We start from the raw sequence: 21,042 nt of genomic DNA, 5'->3' as shown, positions 1-21,042 counted from the left end.
AGTGGAGCACCTCTTGATACTGCCTTGAGTTAGATTTTGAACTTTGGGAAGAGGATGGAGGAGGAGACCATTTGTGTCTGTCTCCCTCACTGTTACTCTTCTCCAGTTCCTTAGCTTGCTTTTTTGGGGAAGGTAACATCCAGTTCTCCTCATGCACCGTTTTTACTTATTTTTCATCACTTAGTTTATTCACTAATTGCCAAAGGAATTTAAGGATTAATTTAAATTCCAGTGTACTTGAGATAGTCCCGAGCCTGTTGCTGATTTTTTTTTTCTTCTGCCTTTTCCCTTTTCTCAAGCCCACAGGCATGAAGAGTTTAATAAAAGAGTTTAATAAAGCGGCTTCTTTATACAGTTTATAGTGCAAGTAAATGCTGAGGTTGCCTGTCACAGCAACACTCTTTGTACTAAACACCATAGGTGGAAGAATTATTTAGAGAAAATAAATAGGATGAGATCTGTCTGGAGCTGGTGTTGAAACTGCCCCCTCTGAAATGTGCTGTGGTGTTGGAGAGCTGGGACTGCAGGAGTGGCACCTCTGTGAGGATCAGTTGAGACCCCACATTTTCTCTTGCCGTCTTGTCCCATTGTCTCACTTTGCTCTTTCTCCTCTCCAGAAAGGAAAATCAGCTGCACTTAATGCTGACATATGTTCCTCTTTAATTTGTTACGCCAGGATGGGAACTGGAGCAGTGGAGGAAATCTGGTGCACACCAACAGCCAGAGCAGAGGCAGATGAACCCGGGGAGGGAGAAAGGGCTCCAGGTGCAGTCACAGCTCTGGGGCTCTCTGGTCTCTTGCACACCTGGGCTCCTTAAATGGGACACACAAATATCTAGGGCAGGAGCACAGGCTGGTCTGTGCCCAGCCAGCAGCACGAGCTGAGATCTGGAGCTCAGCGCTGCCAAGTCTGCGCCGCGCAGCCCGCCACTGCTGGGAGGAGATGGAATTCTTGCACGGGGCCAAGACTCAAACAGCATCTCATTGGGTTGCATTTTCTCTGAGTCATCCTCCCATGGGAAATTGCAGTGAGTCTGAGGCTGGGGAGGAGCTCTCCCACCCAGGTGTCCAGGTTGCTGCCACCTCTTGGCCTTGGGTCACCCTGGGCAGGTCCCGGTGCAGAGCTGAGCACGTGTCATTGCAAAGTTTGGACATTTGGCAGCTTGGCAGCCCAAGTGTTGTGCCAGAAACTTGTCTGGCCTGCTCCTGCAGGCGCTGCTTGGGAAGTAACAACGGCGTTTGTGTTTCTGATCCAGGTAAGGTTTGGAAGGAGAAGTTCTTGATTCAGGTTTGGGCAGATACCTTGCTCTGGTGCTTGGAGCATTCAGCCCTTTACAACAATTATTCTTATTAGAGTATTGTCCAAAATCTGTGATGGCATTTGACTCTTCAGGTGAGTGACACAGCTGAGTGACTTGCATGTATTTTGAGGAGCATCTCTGCATCCTCCCTGTGCATCTGGAGGCAGTGCTGAAAAGCTGCTCTTGGTGAGACAGTAAATATTTCCAAGTGATGGAAGTGAAAGAGTGAGACCAGGAAGGCAGCCTTTTTTCAGGGAGCAGCTCACTGGCTCAGCTGTAGCCCCAGGTCAACTCAAGGCTGACTCAAGCCCTTGGTCACAGCCTGGTTTGCTCAGATGATTCTCATTAAATGGACATGTTTAGGCTAAAAATGAAAAGCTTCAGAAAGATGTTTTTTATCTGCATTTATAGATGCCCTAGGTCATTAGCAGGAAGCTTTTAAATTTAACAATCCTGTTTGCTTCTTGTCTGTTGGAGTGGGTTTGGAAAGGAAGGTGTTGGCTTCTTGTGGGCTTCAGTTTTGGTGTCTCACACAGTAGCTGGTTTTATTTTGGGGTTATAAATTCTATGCAAAATTTATCTCCCTCCTTGTAAATTAAGCAAATTAGTTCTGCTTTCTTAATGTGCCCTAGGAGGAACCTTTTAGGAAGGAATAGGAGAAAACGTAAGGATTTCTTGCTCTCCAGAGTATGGCAATATCAGGTTGGCCATGTACACCTGGGAAAGGGGGTTTCATGGGAAGAGGGAGAAGAAGAAGAAGAGGCAGATGGGTGACAGTGGGTCCCTGGATGGTCATCAGGCAGGTGACAGAGTGCTGGAGAGGCACAACTAGTGCTGTTTCGATAGAAAAATTTCGGTGACTTAGCAGTGTGTCCCTTCCTTACCTGGGTGAGGGAACTCAGACTTTTTGTGGTAGAAATACCCCTAACTTTGTGTACAAAATCCCACTGTTTTGCTGCATTTATTTAGAGAGGAAAGAAGGTCAGGGGTTTTTCCTTGCTCTTGCTGATAAACTCACCTGCTGGATTAGGTGTCTACATGTATAAATAATGTCATGTTCCTACATCAAAGCATGGTTATTCATCTGAATGTCATATTCATTCATGGGAATGACAGGGAGAGTCTGCATATCAGGGTTCAATTGTATGGAAGCTGGACCACATGTACAGTAGTTTGCAATATGGGATTAATGTAGTTATATATTAAAATTAATAGTAGTTTCCCATGGCTTCAGTATCTCCCCACTTCCTGAAAGCAGAGCCTAGGATTTTTTCCTTTTCTTGAAAGCAGGCTTAGATAAATGAAGACGCAAATGTTCTGGGACGTGGGTTTTGTAGCGATTCCAGCCCAAGTTATTCCACCTGTAATGACAGGGCAGGAAAACATGGATTTTCAGTGTGTATCGTCCCTGCTTCCCCTTCCTGCAAACAGCAAAAAGAAATGCTGGGAATAACAAAGTTAATCTGTTACCATGACTTGCCATAAGGAAAATAAATGAGGCAGCTCGGTGACAGAGCAGATCCCAGGCAGCAATACAAGGGCTCAGGTGCCAGTTTGTGTTTTCTCTGCTCTTGTAAGCAGCGTTTTTGTTGTTGGGAGAAAAGAAGTAGCAGGTTTGGGTTGTATTTCAGTGCAGAATTTTGCTACCTATTCAGTGCTCTATGGGAATGCAACGTTTAATCGCTTTGCCTGGGCTCAAAAGCTGAGTTTCTTGCAGCTGACAGATATTGTAAGAACTGTGGATAACAAATTAAATGGTAACGATCCCAAGGCCAGCTTGCATCACTGGACAGGGGGAAGTTGAGCTGAGCTCTGTCACAGCCTGAGCTGGGGTGCAGCTGGGTGTGCTGGGGACCCGGCCGTGTTTCTGGGTGGGACAAGCTGCTCACATCTCATTAATGAGTTAACTGAGAGAGGGGAGAGGCAGCTTGAAGAGCAGGGAGTGGGGACCATCATCTCAGAGGGGTTATTTCTTTGGGGTCATGGACACTGGAGATGCTGGCAGTGCAATACAGAACATGCCTGAAATTTGACTGGCTCCCATGGGAGCTGTGCTTTGGAGATCCTTAGGCTTTGTCTGCTGAGTTGTCCACATTTTAAAAACCAAAAATACCTCAAAACACCCCTCTGGAAAAAAAAAAGCATCCCCCTATTCCATTAGGATGTTTCTTCCTTTTTGTCTTGTGAAGCTGATCCCAGCCACTGGAGCTGGGAGTGTGGTCACACTGTTCCCCTGAGCTGGGACATCCCTGAAGGCTGGAAAGAAGGAAGCTGCAGTGAGCTGGTGATAGATTAGGCACTAGAGACTGCACACAGGAGTGGGGCTGTGAGTAGCTGGTATCGGCTCACCTCGACAGTCCCAGGCCCATTCCAGTCACTTGTGGCACAGCCCAAGTCCACATTGCTTGTTGCATGGCTCGCAGAGGTTGGGATTCCTCTGGAAAGGCTCGGTGAGGTGAGCATGGGCACACCTGGGGAGTATCAGAGAGATCTTAAATAGGGGCAAAGCAAATTGACAGAAACACTTTGAACAGCATCTTTGGGCCTGAGGGGTGAGGAGATGGAGTCAGGAGACGGGGATGGTGATCACAGACACCACCATGGGTGTGACCCCGGGGGCCTGTCCCCAGCTCGGGGCCCTGCAGAGCGGGTGGGAGCCTTGCGTGACTTCCCCCGGCTCTTATCTTCACCCTTGCAACTGTTCCTGGCACGCTGGGCGGGGAAATGCCTGTCGGTGACTGTCACTAAGCCTTGCCACCTTCTCTTGGTACAGTTGCTGGTGAGAAGAGGGTGCCAGTGATGCCCGGATCGCCCGTGGAAGTGAAGATACAGTCCAGGTCCTCTCCTCCCAACATGCCACCGCTGCCCCCCGTCAACCCCGGCGGCCCCCGGCCCGTGTCCTTCACTCCGACTGCACGTAAGACCCCGGGAATGCTGCTTGCATTGCTTGGTCCCCTGGCACCAGCTCTAGCCAGGGGGGAAGGCTCTGCTCGTAGAACTCACTGGGCTGTCTCAGCCATCAGCCAGGGCACGGCGGGTGATGCTGCCTGGCTGGGAGGGAGGGAGGGGGGACCGGGGCTCTTGGGCACTTCTGTAGCGCGTGCAGCACATCAACCAGGCTGTGTTATCCCCCTCTGCCCCTCTGCCTGCTCCTGCCTTGCTCCCAGTGCTGCTGCCTTGAGTCTTTCCCTTCGCAGGTGCAGCCTTGATTTCCACCATGAACTCCTTAAGAAATTGAATCTCTTATCAGGTCAGCTTCAAGCAAGCCAAGAGCTGAGCTTTCCTCTTTATCTTTTGGAGGAGTTAATTCCCACTCTGCTGTATCTCACTTTGCAGACAGCATTCCTGCAGCTGAGATTAGAAAGTTTTTCTTTTTAATTTCCCAGCCTTGAAAATTCCTTGCTGTCCATCCAGATTCTCTTTTCTCCATCTTCTCTTTATAATCTTTTTTATTAAGCCACAGTCAGTCCTGATCCTGCCCAGCTGTAGCACAGCCTTGCACCCACTTCTAGCTGAGTGTTGCTCAGAGGTGACTCTGTGGATGGAAAGGACCTTCAGTCTTTTCTTACAGCCTAGACAGGGTGGTTTTTTTTCCTTCTTTAGCCAACATTTAAGCCATTTAATGTCTTTTTAAAAGCATTGTTCCAGAGCAAAGCTACTTTACTTTGTTAGGCATGGAGTTATCTGACCTCCACACATGACATGTTCATGTTTTCATGCTCTCCTCACCCCTTTTCCCTGCACAGGGTGTTCCTAGCTGGTTCTGCTTTGCTGTGCTGTCCACGACAGTGTCTGGGCTGTCTCAGAGTTCCACGCTGGCAGTGGGATTCGGAGATTTCCAGCCCAGCCTCCTGGAGGACACACTGTGATGTGCTGTGTGGTGCTGGCAGCAGCACTAATCACCAGGTTATCCCGCCAGACACATTGTCCCCATCTTTATGTGCTCAGGCGTTTTTAATAGCTCTCCTTTTGCTCAGGCAGAAAAAGACCATTAGCAAAGTGACAGAAATTAATTTTTCCAATGAGGATGCTTGGCATGCTGTTAAGGGCCAAGAAGCCTGAATCTGCTGATTGCAGATGACTTAATTGCCTCTTTCCAAGATGGATGAGAGTTGCGACCTGTGGTGAAGTTCCTTCTTGCTCTTTCACTTCTCGGTTGCACCAGAGGGTCTTGGTCACTCAGTGGGGGTGTGACCTGCCCTGTCAAAGCCCATGGCCTGGGCAGGTGAGGTGGTGCAGTTGGAACAAAGCCATGCCTGCCTGTGGATCAGTAACACAGGGTTGGAGAAGCAGCGAAACCTTTCGCTGTGTAGGACCTAAGGCAGAATTTAAGAGTAGCCTTAAATGAGGACTTTGTTCCCAGGAGCGCTATCATCCTGCTGTCCCCAAACCAGCAATCCCACTGCTCTTGGTACACCGCCTCACTTGCTCCGGCGCTGCGCTCTCACCTGGAAGTCGAGGTGCCAGCCTGCCTGTGTGGTGTGTGGTGGAGCAGATCCTGGTGGTGTGCAGGATCAGATAACTGCCAGCTGCCCTGCGGTGGTGCCGTTGGCAGAGGGTCAGGAGGGGTGAGCCCAGGAAAGCAGAGCGCAGTTACCGGGCCCTGTCTAACGGCATCCCCCATCCACCAGCATCCTCTGCTCCCTCCTCGCAGCCTCTCCCGAGGCTCCCTCACAGCCCCAGGGGTGTCGCACAGGCCCTCTTTCTCCTGAGGTATAAATAGAGCCCGTTGCTCTCCCCAGACTTTCATCTGAAAGAATAAGAGGAAGTGAAACAGAGAAGGGGGAAGGCGCCTTAGCTGTGGCTGCCGGAGGGTACAGAGCTGCACAGCCTTGCTGCTTGAGGGGAGCTTCTCGTGGCAGCTTCACCCTATTTATAACCCTTCTATAGTGAAATAAAGGCCTTTTTGAGTAATTACCAGAAAGGCCTTGCCTTTCACACAGCTCTGGTGTATTCTGCGGAGCTGTACCTGTGGGTATGTCCTGATGTCCCTGTTGCTTTGCTGCTTTTTGGGAGTGTGAACAGGAGTTTTCAGGTTGCTTTGCTCCCTGAAAAAGGCATGAGCTTTCATTGCCTGTGTACCTCCATCCTCTCAGTGCTGGCCTTCACCTTTATCTCATCATCTGTCTGTGAGGCCTGTCACCCCTTGGTTAGCAGGAACCACCTTTGATGGTCTCTGTAGCCTTATCTTTCCTTGCATCTTAACTGACTCTGGTTAAATTTCCCTCCTGTGCTCACCACGAAGGTCCAGGTGTGTGGAGCCTTTCCAGCCTCTGACCCTGGCATGCCCCAGAGTTGTTTAACTATTCAAGTACCTCCTGTCTTCTCTGAAAAACCCCTCACTGGGTTCCTCAGGATTTGGCATGATCTTCATAAAGCTGCAGCAGAAATTTTGGCATCTTTTCTCACAAGTTTTTGCTCATCCCACACACAAGGCGCAGCTCTGCCAGGTGGTTTCAGGACTTCTCTGAACACCATCACTTGAAATGGTTTTTATACCTTGTGACCCCCTTGTCAGCATTTAAATCCATAAAGGATCCAGGACCGGGTTTTTAAGGCTAAATCCAGTGGAACAGCTATGACTCTACTTCCAGTGATGTGCTTTTCACTCTGAAATTCTGGGTTTATATAGAGTTGGGGCCCCAGTGCACAGCTGCTCATCAGACAGGGCTCGACATTGCACAACCACGGTGTGGGGATGTCAACAATTTATCCTAATGCCTTGCTGAGTTCCCAGACTTCCAGCCTTTCAGTCTGTTTCGACATGCTCACCAGTTACAGGAGGCAAAGTTGCAGATGGGAGCAGGTTGGAAAAAACAACAGTGTTTGCGAAATTCCATGTAAATCCCCAGGGAAGGGATGGCAGGCTCAGTCTGCCAGGCCTCCTCCGATGAGGTGGAATCACCTGAGCTGCCCCTCAGCAGCAGCAGCAGCCTGCTGGCTGGAGGATGGATCCATTTAAGCAGCAGAGCACAGGGATGTGCCCATCTGGTGCTCAGCATGGCTTCTGTCTCCCCTTTGCAGTGCCCAACGGAATAAACCATTCCCCCCCGACACTGAACGGGGCCCCATCCCCACCCCAGAGGTTCAGCAACGGCCCTTCCTCATCTTCCTCCTCCTCACTGACCAACCAACAGCTCCCAGCCACATGTGGAGCCCGGCAGCTCAGCAAGCTGAAGCGCTTCCTCACCACCCTACAGCAGTTTGGGAATGACATTTCACCAGAGATTGGGGAGAAGGTCCGGACCCTCGTTCTGGCACTCGTGGTAAGTCCTGCACCATCCCGGGCTGCCTGGCTTTTCCCAGATCCTGGCACACAACATTGGCTGTTTGGATCTTTGCTGAGCAAGACTCCTATGTTTGTGCTTCTTGAGAAACTCAGTGACTTCTTTTTTCTTGCCTTTGCTGTGTTTCAAAAAGCTGTTGGTCCAGTGGCTTAGCCACAAGCTTGTGTGCAGCTGAACTGAAGGAAACCTGGAAGGAATTGGCCAAAACTTTTCTGTAAATCATGGAATCACAGAATGGTTTGATTTGGGACCTTAAAGATCATCTCATTCCTTACCCCTGCCATGAGAATACCCTTCATACCCAAATGAACAGGTTTTGGTGCAGAATTGTATCCAGTGTTTGCATTTATACAGAATAACTGGGAGAAATGCTGTCCAGTGCATTAGACATGATACTCCACATGCTTTACAAAGGCATGGAGTGACAGGACAAGAGGGAATGGCTTTAAACTGAAAAAGAGGATGTTTGGATTGCATATTAGGAAGAAATTCTTCCCTGTGAGCGTGGTGAGGCCCTGGCACAGGGTGACCAGAGCAGCTGTGGCTGCCCCTGGAAATGTCCAAGGCCAGATTGGACATTGGGGCTTGGAGGAGGCTGGAAGGAAAGGAAGTGAAAGGAGTAAAAGGAGTCCCTGCCCATGGCAGGGGTGGAATGAGATGGCCTTTAAGGATGCTTCCAACCCAAACCATTCTGTGACCTTGGACTGAGGCCCTGGAGCCCTGGGCAGCTGTGGTCCCATGGGGCACCCAGTGGGGCTCCTGCACTGATCTCTGCTTTTTGGCACATTTTCTTTTGAGGCTCAGCAGGCCCTGAAGGGAGCTAGACTGCAGCAGCCTGGAGCATTTCTGCTTCCAAGGTTGGCAGTAAGCCTGAGTCTGTCCATGTCCTCATGGTCACTCTCAGGGCTTAAGCACTAGATGTAAAATGCTGCTGCTGCATTTATATAGCATATATAATTCCATGGATGTCGGGTAGTACCTTAGCCTACCCTTTCAGGGAGGGAAGGAAAAGCTGTCCAGGTAGGCTTTGGCTGTTGTTCTCACCCCAAAGTGTGCTTATGGCTGCAGGGGTCAGTGTTGTATATGCAGATTATCAAATGCTGCTGTCCCACGGGTTCCCCAGTCTCAGCAGCCCTGGGGGAGGCAGGGCTGGACCAGGAGAGGACCACAGTGAACAGAAGGCTGATGAGACTCCATGGATAGGTTAGATGAGGAGAACTGAAAAGGAGGAAGGGGAGGAAAGCGTGCAGTTCTGAGCAGCTGGGATCGAAGTCTGACTCTCCACAGTCTGCCCCAGCATGCAGCAGATGCCAGCTGGGTCCTGCTGCCCTGGAGTCAGCCTCTGCGTCCCACCCTAGAGCTGGGAGGATGCTGAGCCAGGCAGTTCCCACTTCTCTCCTAGTGCAGCATTCCTGCTTCACTGGCCTGAGCCTTGCCGGCTGCATCCAGCAGGATCCAATGCAAACAATGTCAGTCCTGGAGCGGCAGATGCTGTCTCCCTCCCAGTTCTGTTCATTCGGAGCCATTTCCCATATGTCTTAAAATAAGAAAAAATTTCCATTTCATTTTTTTAATTTCTTTTCTCAGAACTCAACGGTGACAATCGAGGAATTTCACTGCAAGCTGCAAGAGGCGACCAACTTCCCCCTCCGGCCGTTTGTGATCCCCTTCCTGAAGGTGACAGGGAGCTGCTGGGGCTTGCTGACACTCCGTGTGCCTGCCCATGCCTCTTGGCAGTGTGACATTGCTGGGAAAGCTCTCCTTGCAAGCACCACAGCAATTCTGCTGGAGTCCAAGACAGGCTGCACAGAGCGTTGCACCGGCCATGTGGGACTGGCTGACGTTGTGCCGTGTGCCGCATATGTCTGCTTGTGTGCTGGAGATAAAGGAGGCAAACCAAGCTCCATGTGGCAGCTTTTGAGCCTATAATCTTATTTGCAAATGTTCAGATCTGGAATGTTTGAAGTGCTGGCACGCAGAGTCTGCCTGGGATGGTTAAATCACAGAATTGCAGAATGGTTTGGGATGCAAGGGAACTTAAAGCCCATCTCACTCAAGCCCCCTGCTGTGGGCAGAGACACCTTCCACTAGACCAGGTTGCTCCAAGCCCTGTCCAGCATTGCCTTGAGCACTTCCAAACTAGGTGCTGGAAGCACACAGTGCTTCCTGTAGCATTTGGATTTTGGGTCCACCAACATCAGGCTCCTGGGAAAATACAACTAAATCTGACACTGCAGGCACCAGGAGCTGGAGGATCCTGAATGGGGGCCATGGGCCACAGGTGTTACTGCTCTGAGGTATTAATGAAAACCAAACCTTTTGGAACAGCTGGAAACCCCTGCCCTGCTGTGATCCAGCCCTGTGCTTGTTTTCCAGGCCAACCTCCCTCTGCTGCAGCGGGAGCTGCTGCACTGTGCCCGCGCTGCCAAGCAAACGCCCTCCCAGTACCTGGCACAGCACGAGCACATCCTGCTCAACACCAGCACCACATCTCCTGCTGACTCCTCCGAGCTGCTCATTGAGGTCAACGGCAATGGCAAGAGGCACAGTCCAGACAGGTGAAAAACAGCTTTTGTCACTCCGCTCAGCTGTTGAAGTCGTGTCTTTTGTTTTATCTTTGCTGCTGACAAAGCTTTAAGCAGCATCCAGGATGTTATCGCTCCCAACAGCTATATTCTGGCTGTTCTAGGACTCCAGTGACTGTTGCTAGTGCACTGTGAATTCAGGTTGTGTTCCTTCCCAGAGGGACTTTTGGGTAGCACTGAAAAGCCTGAGCCAGAGAGCTGAGCAGTTTCCCGCCCCCAAGGCAAAGAACAGAGGCATTGGCAGGGCTGGGAAGGATGCGCTTCATTTTCACCATGTTTTATTCCAAGATAAAAGTTGTTATGCAATTATGTGGAGCATGCCTCAAATTTGTAAAAACTGTGAAATTTTAATTTGGTCATGCTCAGAGAGATGAATCGCAACGCTCAGGCATCCTGAACTCTTTTCTTTGATGGGGTCACTTTGTGCATCACCTCACAAATTGAGCGCATTTATTTGAGCTCTCTGCATTTACCCCGTGGAAAAATCATTGCTGCCCAAACCCTGCTGATTCTGAATCTGCATCTTTCTGAGTGCATTTATGGGATGCTAAGGAATGCCTGTCTCTGCTGGTGTGGTTGCAGGAGGGAGGACAGCAGCTTTGAGAGGGAGCCACTGCCAACAGAGCCTCCGGCCAAAAGGGTTTGCACCATCAGCCCCGCGCCCCGGCACAGCCCTGCCCTCACCATCCCCCTGATGAACACCAGTGGGCAGTTCCACCCCACCCCACCACCCCTCCAGCACTACACCTTGGAAGATATTGCCACCTCCCACCTCTACAGGGACCCAAGCAAGATGTTGGAGCACAGAGAGATCCGGGAAAGGCACGGCGGGCTGGGTGAGAGCCTGGAGGGCTCCTCGTTGAGCTTTGGTGGTGTTCTCTGCTTGGTCACTCATACCCAAAGATGTGTGATGCTGGGCATGTCCTTACAGCTGAGTCTTTGCAGGTAGTTCAGAGGAAACAACTCCCCATGGGAAGTTGTAAACAGGAAGACTGAGAGTTTGCATTTCCCTGTATGAAGGCTGGAGTCACTGAGGGTGAGGAGGAAGGACTTGGTGTGAGTTGAGTGTAGCTAATGCAGCAGGCAGGAAGAGAGGGCAGGGAAATAGAAATTAACTTTTCCAAGATCTCCAAAGCAGGAGAACAGAGATTGACCCCCCCTGTCCTGTTTCTCCAAGGGATGTGTGGGAGGTGCATGATGTATTTCCAGCAGAACAGCCTGAATCACAGGCTCTGAGCTGCTGTGAGTTTATAACAGGAGAACCAGCTCCACAAGCAGGTCAGAGATGGAGCCACAAGTGGATTGTAGCACTTCTCAGACAGTGAAACAGACAGGGATAAAAAAGCACCAGCATGAAATTACCCCTGTAGAGCTGCCACCTGGAGAGATGCTCTAAAATCCCAGCTAGGGGGAGCTGGAAATAGAGCTCTTTATTCTTGTTTTGAGGCCACTTCTTTTTCCAATGGCCCATCTAATCCCTCTGTGGCTGTGGCTTGTTGCAGGATTGAATGGAGGCTACCAGGACGAGCTGGTGGATCACCGCCTGACTGAGAGGGAGTGGGCGGATGAGTGGAAGCATCTCGATCATGTAAGGAATGGCAGGGGCTGTGGGAAGCTCTGTGGGAAGCAGCAACCCAGTGTTCCACCTGCTCCAGTCTGTGATTTCCTTGTTGATACCATATCCAAGCTCTCCTGGTGGCTGGTGGAGGAACAAGCCACCACGAGCAGGTGGATGGTGGGGAGGGCTGAGAGGAGCTGTAGCACTTTGCTGGCCGGTTTCCTCTGCCCGTGGTCAGTGGAAACTAAAATCAGTGTGGATGAAGTGTCTGGAGCTGGGGAGCTTCTCCTGCAGGGCATGGCCAGGTGCTGCCATGGCCAGCTGAGCAACCAAACCCAGCCTTATCCCCACTGGGATCTTTTCTGCCCCAGCCCTGGCCAGCACAATGCACAGATGTGCTAAGTGCAGTCAGGATATGGATTTAAAAAAATGAGTAAACGTATCATTACTGTATTTTAAGACTTTTTTTCCCCTGAGGTGCCAGCCCTTTATAGACCATAAAAGGTACTCTAAACAAGACATGGTGCTTCTGGCAGATTTTATGCTGAGCTTTTTCCTTCTGAGCAAGGCCAGCTCCTCCAGGCGCTTCACTGCTGTTTCCCTCAAAGAGATGGGATTAAAATTCAGCTTTGATCATAAATGCAAAGAGATCTCATGGTCTTAAGCTAATAGGCTTTTTAAAGGGCATGGGGTTGGGGTGGAGCAGAGGCCCTGTAGCTGAATATTTGGAGTAAGACCATGACACCAGGATCACAACCAACCCTAATCTAATAGGAAAGTGGTGGAGTTTTCCTACAGTCAGGAGGTGCTGAGCTACATGGTGCTGTATCCTTGGGCACGGCACCATCCCAAATCCTGGAAGGCCACCACGGTCAGGAGGCATTGAGCTACATGGTGCTGTATCCTTGGGCACGGCACCATCCCAAATCCTGGAAGGCCACCACGGTCAGGAGGCGTTGAGCTACATGGTGCTGTATCCTTGGGCACGGCACCATCCCAAATCCTGGAAGGCCACCACGGTCAGGAGGTGCTGAGCTACACGGTGCTGTATCCTTGGGCACGGCACCATCCCAAATCCTGGAAGGCCACCACGGTCAGGAGGCGTTGAGCTACATGGTGCTGTATCCTTGGGCACGGCACCATCCCAAATCCTGGAAGGCCACCACGGTCAGGAGGCATTGAGCTACATGGTGCTGTATCCTTGGGCACGGCACCATCCCAAATCCTGGAAGGCCACCTCGCTTCTCTCTCACCCACCTGGGATGGTCCCTCCACGGGGACAAAGCCCAGGGTGACTACGACCCCTTCTCTCCCTTAGGCCCTGAACTGCATCATGGAGATGGTGGAGAAGACGCGGCGCTCCATGGCGGTGCTGCGGCGCTGCCAGGAGGCCGACAGGGAGGAACTCAACTACTGGAAGCGGCGCTGCTCCGAGACGGCCGAGCCGCGCAAGGCGGGCGCCGAGCTGCTGAGCCGCCAGCACAGCCCTGCCAGCGCCGACTCCGTGGGCAGCGGTGAGCAGGGCTGGCTCCCCCGGGCACCCGGGGCTGGTTGTCCATGCCAGCCACGGGATAAGTTTGGTTCAGCACTGCTCGAGTGGCTTTCTCAAGGAGAAAAGAGAGGCAAAACAGGCAGCAGCTTTTATAACATCTAAAGGCGGCTTTGCTCGTCCCTTGTCGCTGCTGGCCAAAGTTGGAACAAAGCTGATAAACCCCGGGGTGAAAAGGGGGAAAGGTGTTAGTCTCCACCACTCTTCCCCCTTCCAGTCCCTCTTGCCTGAAAGATTTTAAATGTCAAGGTTTATTTATTCTAAAAATACCAAAGGCTTTTGTAAGTGTAATAGCTACCTGTGTTACTAATTCTATTTTTGTATCGTGAGTCAACTTCATCGAAGCTGACTAGTTTCACCTTCCAGTATGCAGGGGTTTGACCCTATAGGAAAAAACACGTCTAAAATGCTGATTTATTTCAATGCAGTTCTGATTTCCATCCAAACAAACCCACTGCAAATTAAGTTCTGCGGGAAGAACCTCTGATTATTCAGTAATAAAAATGGATTTCTTCTGGCAAGAATAAATGTCAATTTGATGTATATTCTACTTGTTTGTATACAAAATATAGAGTGAATCCTCCTGCAAGGAATCCAAGTGCCCCTGGCTCCAGTTGCCACAAAGGCTGGGGAGCAGTGGGTGTGTGTGACAGCCTGGGGGGCACAGCCAGCTTTTCTATATTTAGGTATATCATGACTAATACACTTCCAGCCCTGCGTTGTTAAATGTGATATAATTTAGAGTTTTTATGTAAATTTGGGACACTGTTGCTTTCTCCCCTTGTGGGACCTAGGGAAAATTTTCCAGCTCTATTGCTGTTGTGAGAAGGTGCAGTTAAGCATCAAGCAGCATCTTCAGGTGTCTTGGAGGACAGCTTGTCCATCAGTTCAAGCCTTTGAATTGCCCTGGGGCTGGGAAGTACTTTGCTTAATGTAAACTGTTGGTCTACAGATTGATGCTCACAGCCTCTGGACAGTGCAGAAGTTGGATAACTTGCATCTATAAGCATTTCCTGTTGTTTTAGAGTACCAGGAGATAGGTTACACAGTGTCATAAATAATGCAAGGTGCTAATTAAATGCTGTAATTTATCAGCTGAGTGTTTGAGGATTGGCTTTAACCATAGGAATCCTCTGCTTTGAGTTTTGGCTGGTCAGTCCTTCCCTGCCCCGTGGTGTCCTGAGGTACCACCGGGCACGTGAGTGGCAGCTGGGTGGGATGAGGCTTTGCCAACCTTTCCCTGTGTCCCTTACTCCAGCAGATTCCCTGCGGGAGTTCAGCAGCAGGTCGGGACCAGGCTACGTCACGGAGGAGATTTGGAAAAAAGCCGGTGAGTGTTTGCTGTGACCTGGCCGGGGACCCTGCCTGGGGTACACACAGATGCTGCAGATGTGCTGTGCAGAAACAGCAGGAGCCCAGCTGCAGGAACGCCCTAGGATGTGCACATCTGCCTGCCAACATCCCCAGCCTGGCTTTTCCAAAGGGCTCTGCTCCTCTGCGATGCCACGGGGATCCTGCGGGACTGAGCCCAGCCTCGCCGCTCCCGGGAGCGGTCGGGATGCTGGTGCTGGGAACACGCTGCTGGAACCGTGTCTCTCTGGGAGGCTCCCCTCATTCCCAGGGCGGGTGGGTGAGGCTGCTCTTTCCTTCCAGAAGAAGCTGTGAACGAGGTGAAGCGCCAGGCCATGTCGGAGGTGCAGAAGGCGGTGGCCGAGGCGGAGCAGAAGGCGTTTGAGATGATCGCGTCGGAGCGCGCGCGCATGGAGCAGACCATCGCCGACGCCAAGCGCCAGGCCACCGAGGATGCCTTCCTCGTCATCAACGAGCAGGAGGAGTCCACCGAGGTGAGGTGCCAGGGCGCAGCCTGGGAAGGGCTTTCCAAGGCTGCAGAGTCTCCAGGTCAAGCCTGCAGGTCCCCACCCCTTTTCACATAGCTCGTGCAGTGGGTTGGGTTGGAAGAGACCTCAAAGATCATCTCAGACCATCTCACTTTCCACTAGACCAGGGTGCTCCAAACTCCATCCAGTCTTCAACGCCTTTTCTTTATAGAAGTCTCTCTCCAATCAATAACTAAAGCAGTGCACCAATATCATCAATAATCCTTTTTAGGTTTTGCTGGCAGGGAATCGGCCTGAACGATGTCTGTGGACACGCATGTGTGCAATCACTGGGCACCCTGAGCTGGACTCAGTGTCATGACCAGGGATTTTGTGGGATTGAAAGAGGTGTAGAAGCAAAGAGAAAAGAATGCTGGTGCATGCAGCAGTTTAGCTCAGAAATTATGGTGGGGTACTTGGATCTTTACAGAAAAAGAAATCTATGTTTGTGGGCTTGAAAATAGGGCAGGGCAGAAGCTGGGCTGCAGGAAAAGTTCTTGCACATCCCTGGTGGTCTGTACCACACTTGCATGTTGGAAAAGAAGGGATAGCTCTTGGTTTGTCATAGCCAGTGACATGTGCTGAATGGGTGCCTCAGAGAATCTTTCTATTCTTCAGTCATCAGTTACCCTCCCTCTTGGTTAATGGGAAGTTCACTTGAGATTTTGGGCAAGAGGAATCACATGGGTCATTCCTGCACTACCACATCCCATCCATGTGGGCTTTGCTCCATATTTTAATTTCTCTACACGGACAAGAGCAGAGGATTTACGTCTGCTGAGCAGAAATCCAATGGGACTGTGTTGTTCATGTCTACTGGGTTGTGGGGGCAGCAGTTCCATCCCCTCCTCCTAGAGGGTTTCAGCTCAGGACCATGGAATTATTAGGTGTCATTCCAGAGAATTATGTCCATCCTGCAATTCCCAGTGAAATTGCTGAGGGTTGAACGCACCAGTCACATTATGGGAGTGGGTGGAACTGCTCAGGAAGCCATGGAAGGAATGAGGCAAGTAGTGATTTCTCCATAAGGGAATAGCAGAGGAATGTCCTTCTCCAGCTGTCCTGAGAAGCAGTCTGGGACCTCGGGAGCTGCTGAGCACCCCTGTGCAAGCCCTAGAGCCCTTGTCTAAAAGCTGTCCTGTGTTCTGGCACATCTTGTAACCTTTGCAATACAGTTGAAAAACACTTGAAGTGTAAACAGCTGTGAAGCAGTGACCCAGTTTTCCAAGAACTACCACAGCTTTTGATAGGGGCTTTTTGGTCCCAAGTCCTGCTTCTCCTGGAAGGTGGAGGACCCTTGGGGACACACAGGCTCTGGAGGAGCTCACTCCAAAGTGAACCGGCCGGGTGCTTTACTGCCAGCCTATAAATCATAGCATGAGCTGGTGGCTCTGAGCTGCTGAGCCTCGAGTGGGAATCTCCCAGCCCTTCCCCACAACAGGGCTGCCTGGTACAGCCCAGCATCTCCCACCACCCCACACCCACAGCTCTTGGATGGTGGTCGCATCAGCGGTGTCCCCACAAAGGCCAGCTCTGCCAGAGGCTGCATTCCCACAGCTGAGCTTGCCCTCTCCAGGATGTGTTTGCTACGCCCTGGTCCAGCTGCAGGGAAGCTGCTCCGCCGTTCCTCCCCTCCCCAGCGCAGCTGTGGCCACCGCTCCGGCCTGGCCGCTTGCCCTGTGCTCCGAGGGAAGCAGTGGCACGCCAGGAGCCACCAGCTGACACGTCTCCCCATGGCCAGAGGGGCTTTGCTCTGCTTCCAGATTGAAGCTCGGGCTCTGGCAGTGCTTCCACCTGGCTGGGAGGCTTTCAAATGAGCATTTGCTTTTCCAAATTGGCCTGCTCCAACCTCTTGTGCAGCGAGGCAGGGTGCGGAGCAAATGGTGCCTGTGCAGCGCGCCGTGATCCCTGCGGAGAGCACTTGGCTGGGAGCGAGACCAAAATAGAGCTGCTTAAAACAGGAAATAAAAAGGCCCAATAGCAGCATCTGCAGCATGTTTGTCAGTCTACGCCTGCTGTTTGCTCTCTGCATTCGGGTGGGTCTAGAGGAAAGGATGTGCCCGGAGCAGTGTGACAGCGGCTGTGGGCAAAGAGCAGTGGGGGTTAGAACCATTGGCAAGGAGCTGGGAAATAGCAGGAATTAACGGATTGCTCATTTTAATATTCCCGAATGTGGGCCAGAGGGGATGAACAGTCCCCTCCAGAGGGGGGACTGTAGCTCTTAGGGAAGCTAAACCCCTCTCAAGCACAGTGTCTTTGGTCTTGCAGAGCTGCTGGAACTGCGGCCGCAAGGCCAGCGAGACGTGCAGCGGCTGCAACATCGCCCGGTACTGCGGCTCCTTCTGCCAGCACAAGGACTGGGAGAGGCACCACCGCATCTGTGGGCAAGGCTTGCACGGCCAGAGCAAGCCCCTGGCCCTGCCCACGGGCCGGGTGGCAGCAGCAGCCAAGAGCCTCGATGGCATCCCCAGCCCAGCCCTGGAGAAGACCTCGGCCACCACGTCGCGCTCCTCCACGCCGGCATCTGTGACAGCCATAGACACGAACGGACTCTAGGAGGGAGGGTTTGCTTCGCTCCACTGGATGAGTTCCCTGGGGTTTTTTAAGCTGAGAACCCCCCACAGCAGCTGTTATCACTTGACATATTTGACACATCGCGCCGCCCCTCGGAGCGCTGATGCTCTGGCTTTGCCCTCTCACCCTGTCTTTTCCTTTGTGGCTCGTGAAGGGGGCTGAGCCTCGCCTGCAGCATCTCTCTGCTCCTGTCAGGGGGACACCAGAGCATTGTCAGGACCTGGGGGCCACTGGGCACCCACCTGGGGAACCTGGCACACACTGGAGACGCTGAGACTGTGGTGCCCATGATGCTGAGACTGTGGTGCCCATGCAGGGAGCCCTGTCCTTGTGGCATGCTCAGGCTCGCTTCCCAAGGCTTCAGAGCCACCACTGCCTCATCCTGCCACCTTTCCTCCATGGTATCCAATGTTTGTTCCCTCCTCCCAGACAGCTGTGCCTGAGGTGACTGTGCAGGGCAGTTGTTGTGAACAGACCAGAGCCAGTTTCTCAGTGGGAGCATCTCATCCTCTGTGCAATGGCAAAAGCTGAGCCCACTTCTGCCTCCAGGCTGGCAGCTGAGGGTTGCAGAGGGGGAGGAGAGGATTTGTCTGCTCTAAAACAAGTGGCAGTGGCAGGGAGGTACTGCTGGATGGCTGGATTTCATCCCGGTCTGTGGTGAGACAGACAGTTGGGTGTTTCCTGGGTGGGCCCTGTGCTGGGGGAACATGTGCAGAGCAGATCTGGGCTGGGTGCAGGTGCCCTTTCCACCTGGGGGCCGTTGTTTTGTTTTTTCACTGCCTGGAAGCTGCTGGTTTGTGAGTTCCTGCTGTTGTTTTTGAGCCCAGGCGTCCTCACTGGTGCGAGAGGTTGTTTACAGCCTATACTCTCCCCACACATCAGCCACACCAGTAAAAGAAAGGCAGGGCTGGGTGTCCTGTGGCAATTCTTATCCCCAGCTCCCGGGAGTTCCTTCAGTGCTTCGTCCAGGGATGTGCATCCACCTTTGGAGATTGTCCCAAAAACGGGCTCGGAGCAAGGTGGGGATGGGGGCCAGCCTGGGGACGTGTGTCCATCGCAGAGTCCCCGCTGTGCTGTGCGGGGAGGGACTGCAGGGACTGAGGCTGTGCAGGGGCTGGCACTGACACAGCCCCTGGGAGGGAGGGCACGGGCCCTCCAGGAGCTGCTCCCAACTCCCACAGCCACGCTCAGAGGCTCTGGAAATGCATCTCTTCAGCAGAGCCCTGCTTCCCTGACTGTGTGTGTGCCACTGCTGGCCTGGAGCACAATGAGTCGAGTAACTCCCAGGTTCTTTTGGATCACTTCTTCAATTGGAGGTGAATAATGCAGCTGTAATGAGTGGTCACTCCGGGTGAGCAGGGGATCTGCTGCTCCAGCCCTGGCCCCTCAGGAAAGCTCCTTGGGAAGCTGCTGTTGTGGGATAGAGCTGCTGATTCCCTGTCTGCAAGGTTTTATTAAAAAGCCACGAGGTCTCCTGGTGTTGAAGACAGCTCCGGTGGCCCTGGGGATGTCTCCCCCGTGTCCCCAGGAGTGGGTGCTGGAGCCCAGCACAGGCACTGGCGTTGAGGCAGCTCCCAGTGGGGGTGACACTGGAGCCACCCTGACCTGCAGCAGCCCATCCTAGGGGTGTTCAGGACAGTCAGGAAGGGATTTCCTGCCCTAAGGGGACAGGGACACATTTGGAATAGCCCCAGGTCAATCCCACATCCCCTCCTCACCTGCAGCCCCAGCCTCACGCTGTGGGTCCGTGGTGACAGTGCCAGGGTGGGAAGGGAGAGCAGGGCAGGGCTGGAAGGAATTGCTTGTAAATAGATTGTCTTCCATAATTCTCATGCAACACTGATGGCCGTGTATTAAAATTAACCCCAGTGTAAATGAATGAAATACTAACAGTCATTATTAGAATGATTGCTTCTTTCTTTTTTGTTGGGCTTTTTTTAAAAGATGGAATGATAAATGTGAACTTGGGGTGTGGGAAGACATTGGGTTGAGGTTTCTATTTTTTTTGACATTTAATTCTGTAATAGAAATTTGTTACTTCATTCCTGTGCATAACTTATTTAATGTCCTGTATAAAGGAACCCAAACTGTTACAGATGTATTTAGTTTGTTCTACTCAAAAGTAGTCAATAAAAAGACTATATTCATCCTCCAGCTCCCCCTTCTCTCTGGGAAGGTGCAGAGGTTTTCAGGAGTGCTCAGGCAGCTTTTTGGGGAATGCTGCCACACCTTGACCTTGGCCATGGGACTTCTAGGAACAAAAATTGCTTCCCCTGTGGTGGTGATGCAGTGGGCAAAGCCTGGGAGCAAGTGCAGGCAGAGCTGGAGTTCAGCCCTATCCTCAGTGATTTTTTTAAGTTTATAGTTCAGTGTGTTGTTTTATGAGCATTGTTTTTAATTATCTTTTTTTTTATGTGAGCACAGAGCAGCCTGCAGGGTCACAGCTGTCACAGCTGGCTGCCACTGCCAGCTCTGTGCCCCCCAGGGATGCCCTCTGCCCACACCTCGGCTTAATCTGAGAATTTTGGTCTCCAGGCTTTTGCAAACATTAATCCAGTGGTGAAGAAACCCGAACCAGAGGGAGTAAACCCCACAGGGAGCTGGGGAGGCAGCTCAGGAATCCCAAACTTATGCCTGCTGCAGCCCTGCCTCTGTGGCTGCCCCAGTGCCCCTCTCTAGCCCAACCTGGCTGTGCCCTGGCACAACTCGTCCTTTCCTGATGGCCCTCGGTGCTGCTGTGGCTCCAGCACATCCCTGAGTCCCTTGTTTGTCACTTCCAGGGGTGGCAATGTGGCCCTGGGCCCAGCAGCTGCCCCTGCACAGGGCTGAGCCACTTCTGCTGTCCTGTGATGGCAGCAACTCCTGGCTTTGGCCAGGGATAGTAGCAGGTATTGATAATCAAGTAAACAACTGGTGCTTGGAGGATGGGAAGAGGGACAGGCTCTGCCACTCCATCCCTGGAAGGGGCATCTGTGGTTTGGGTCCTGCCCTGGGCTGGGCTGGCAGCAGCTGCTGCTCTTCTCCAGCCAGGAGCTTCCCTGATCCCATCTCTGCAGGTTGTCCCTGGCATCAGCCAAGTCACTCCCTGGCACCCCAAACCCAGGCAGCTTCTGCTGGAGCAAACCAAGAAAAAACCCAGAGACCCCTCTTGTGCTGTCACCCCCTGGGGCCAGGGGTGACACCGTGTCAGACCCACCCAGCACAGAGTGTATGAGGGGTCCCCAGGATGGAGCTGCACCCACTGCCCCTTCAGGCACAGATTTTACTGACTGCATCCAGGGACTGGGGGAGAAACACCCAAATTAATGTTT

At 52.1% G+C, this 21,042-nt stretch overlaps 1 protein-coding gene across 1 annotated transcript in view; it reads left to right on the top strand.

The window, feature by feature from the left end:
• The window catches only part of CBFA2T2 (CBFA2/RUNX1 partner transcriptional co-repressor 2), a 59,583-nt gene extending 38,635 nt beyond the window's left edge, over positions 1-20,948 (top strand). Inside the window, exons 2-11 of the mRNA XM_062505009.1 lie at positions 4,075-4,218; positions 7,326-7,567; positions 9,176-9,265; positions 9,965-10,146; positions 10,756-11,009; positions 11,676-11,761; positions 13,050-13,245; positions 14,542-14,610; positions 14,934-15,124; positions 17,426-20,948. Coding sequence (XP_062360993.1) covers positions 4,075-4,218; positions 7,326-7,567; positions 9,176-9,265; positions 9,965-10,146; positions 10,756-11,009; positions 11,676-11,761; positions 13,050-13,245; positions 14,542-14,610; positions 14,934-15,124; positions 17,426-17,713 — 1,742 coding nt within the window. The 3' untranslated portion in view covers positions 17,714-20,948. The remainder of the gene's footprint in view (positions 1-4,074; positions 4,219-7,325; positions 7,568-9,175; positions 9,266-9,964; positions 10,147-10,755; positions 11,010-11,675; positions 11,762-13,049; positions 13,246-14,541; positions 14,611-14,933; positions 15,125-17,425) is intronic.
• The last annotated feature ends 94 nt before the right edge of the window (positions 20,949-21,042 follow it).

Source organism: Cinclus cinclus, chromosome 18 (genome assembly GCF_963662255.1).
Source record: "Cinclus cinclus chromosome 18, bCinCin1.1, whole genome shotgun sequence".
In the NCBI taxonomy this organism is placed as follows: Eukaryota; Metazoa; Chordata; class Aves; order Passeriformes; family Cinclidae; genus Cinclus; species Cinclus cinclus.
This window is presented reverse-complemented; position numbering and strand designations above follow the sequence as displayed.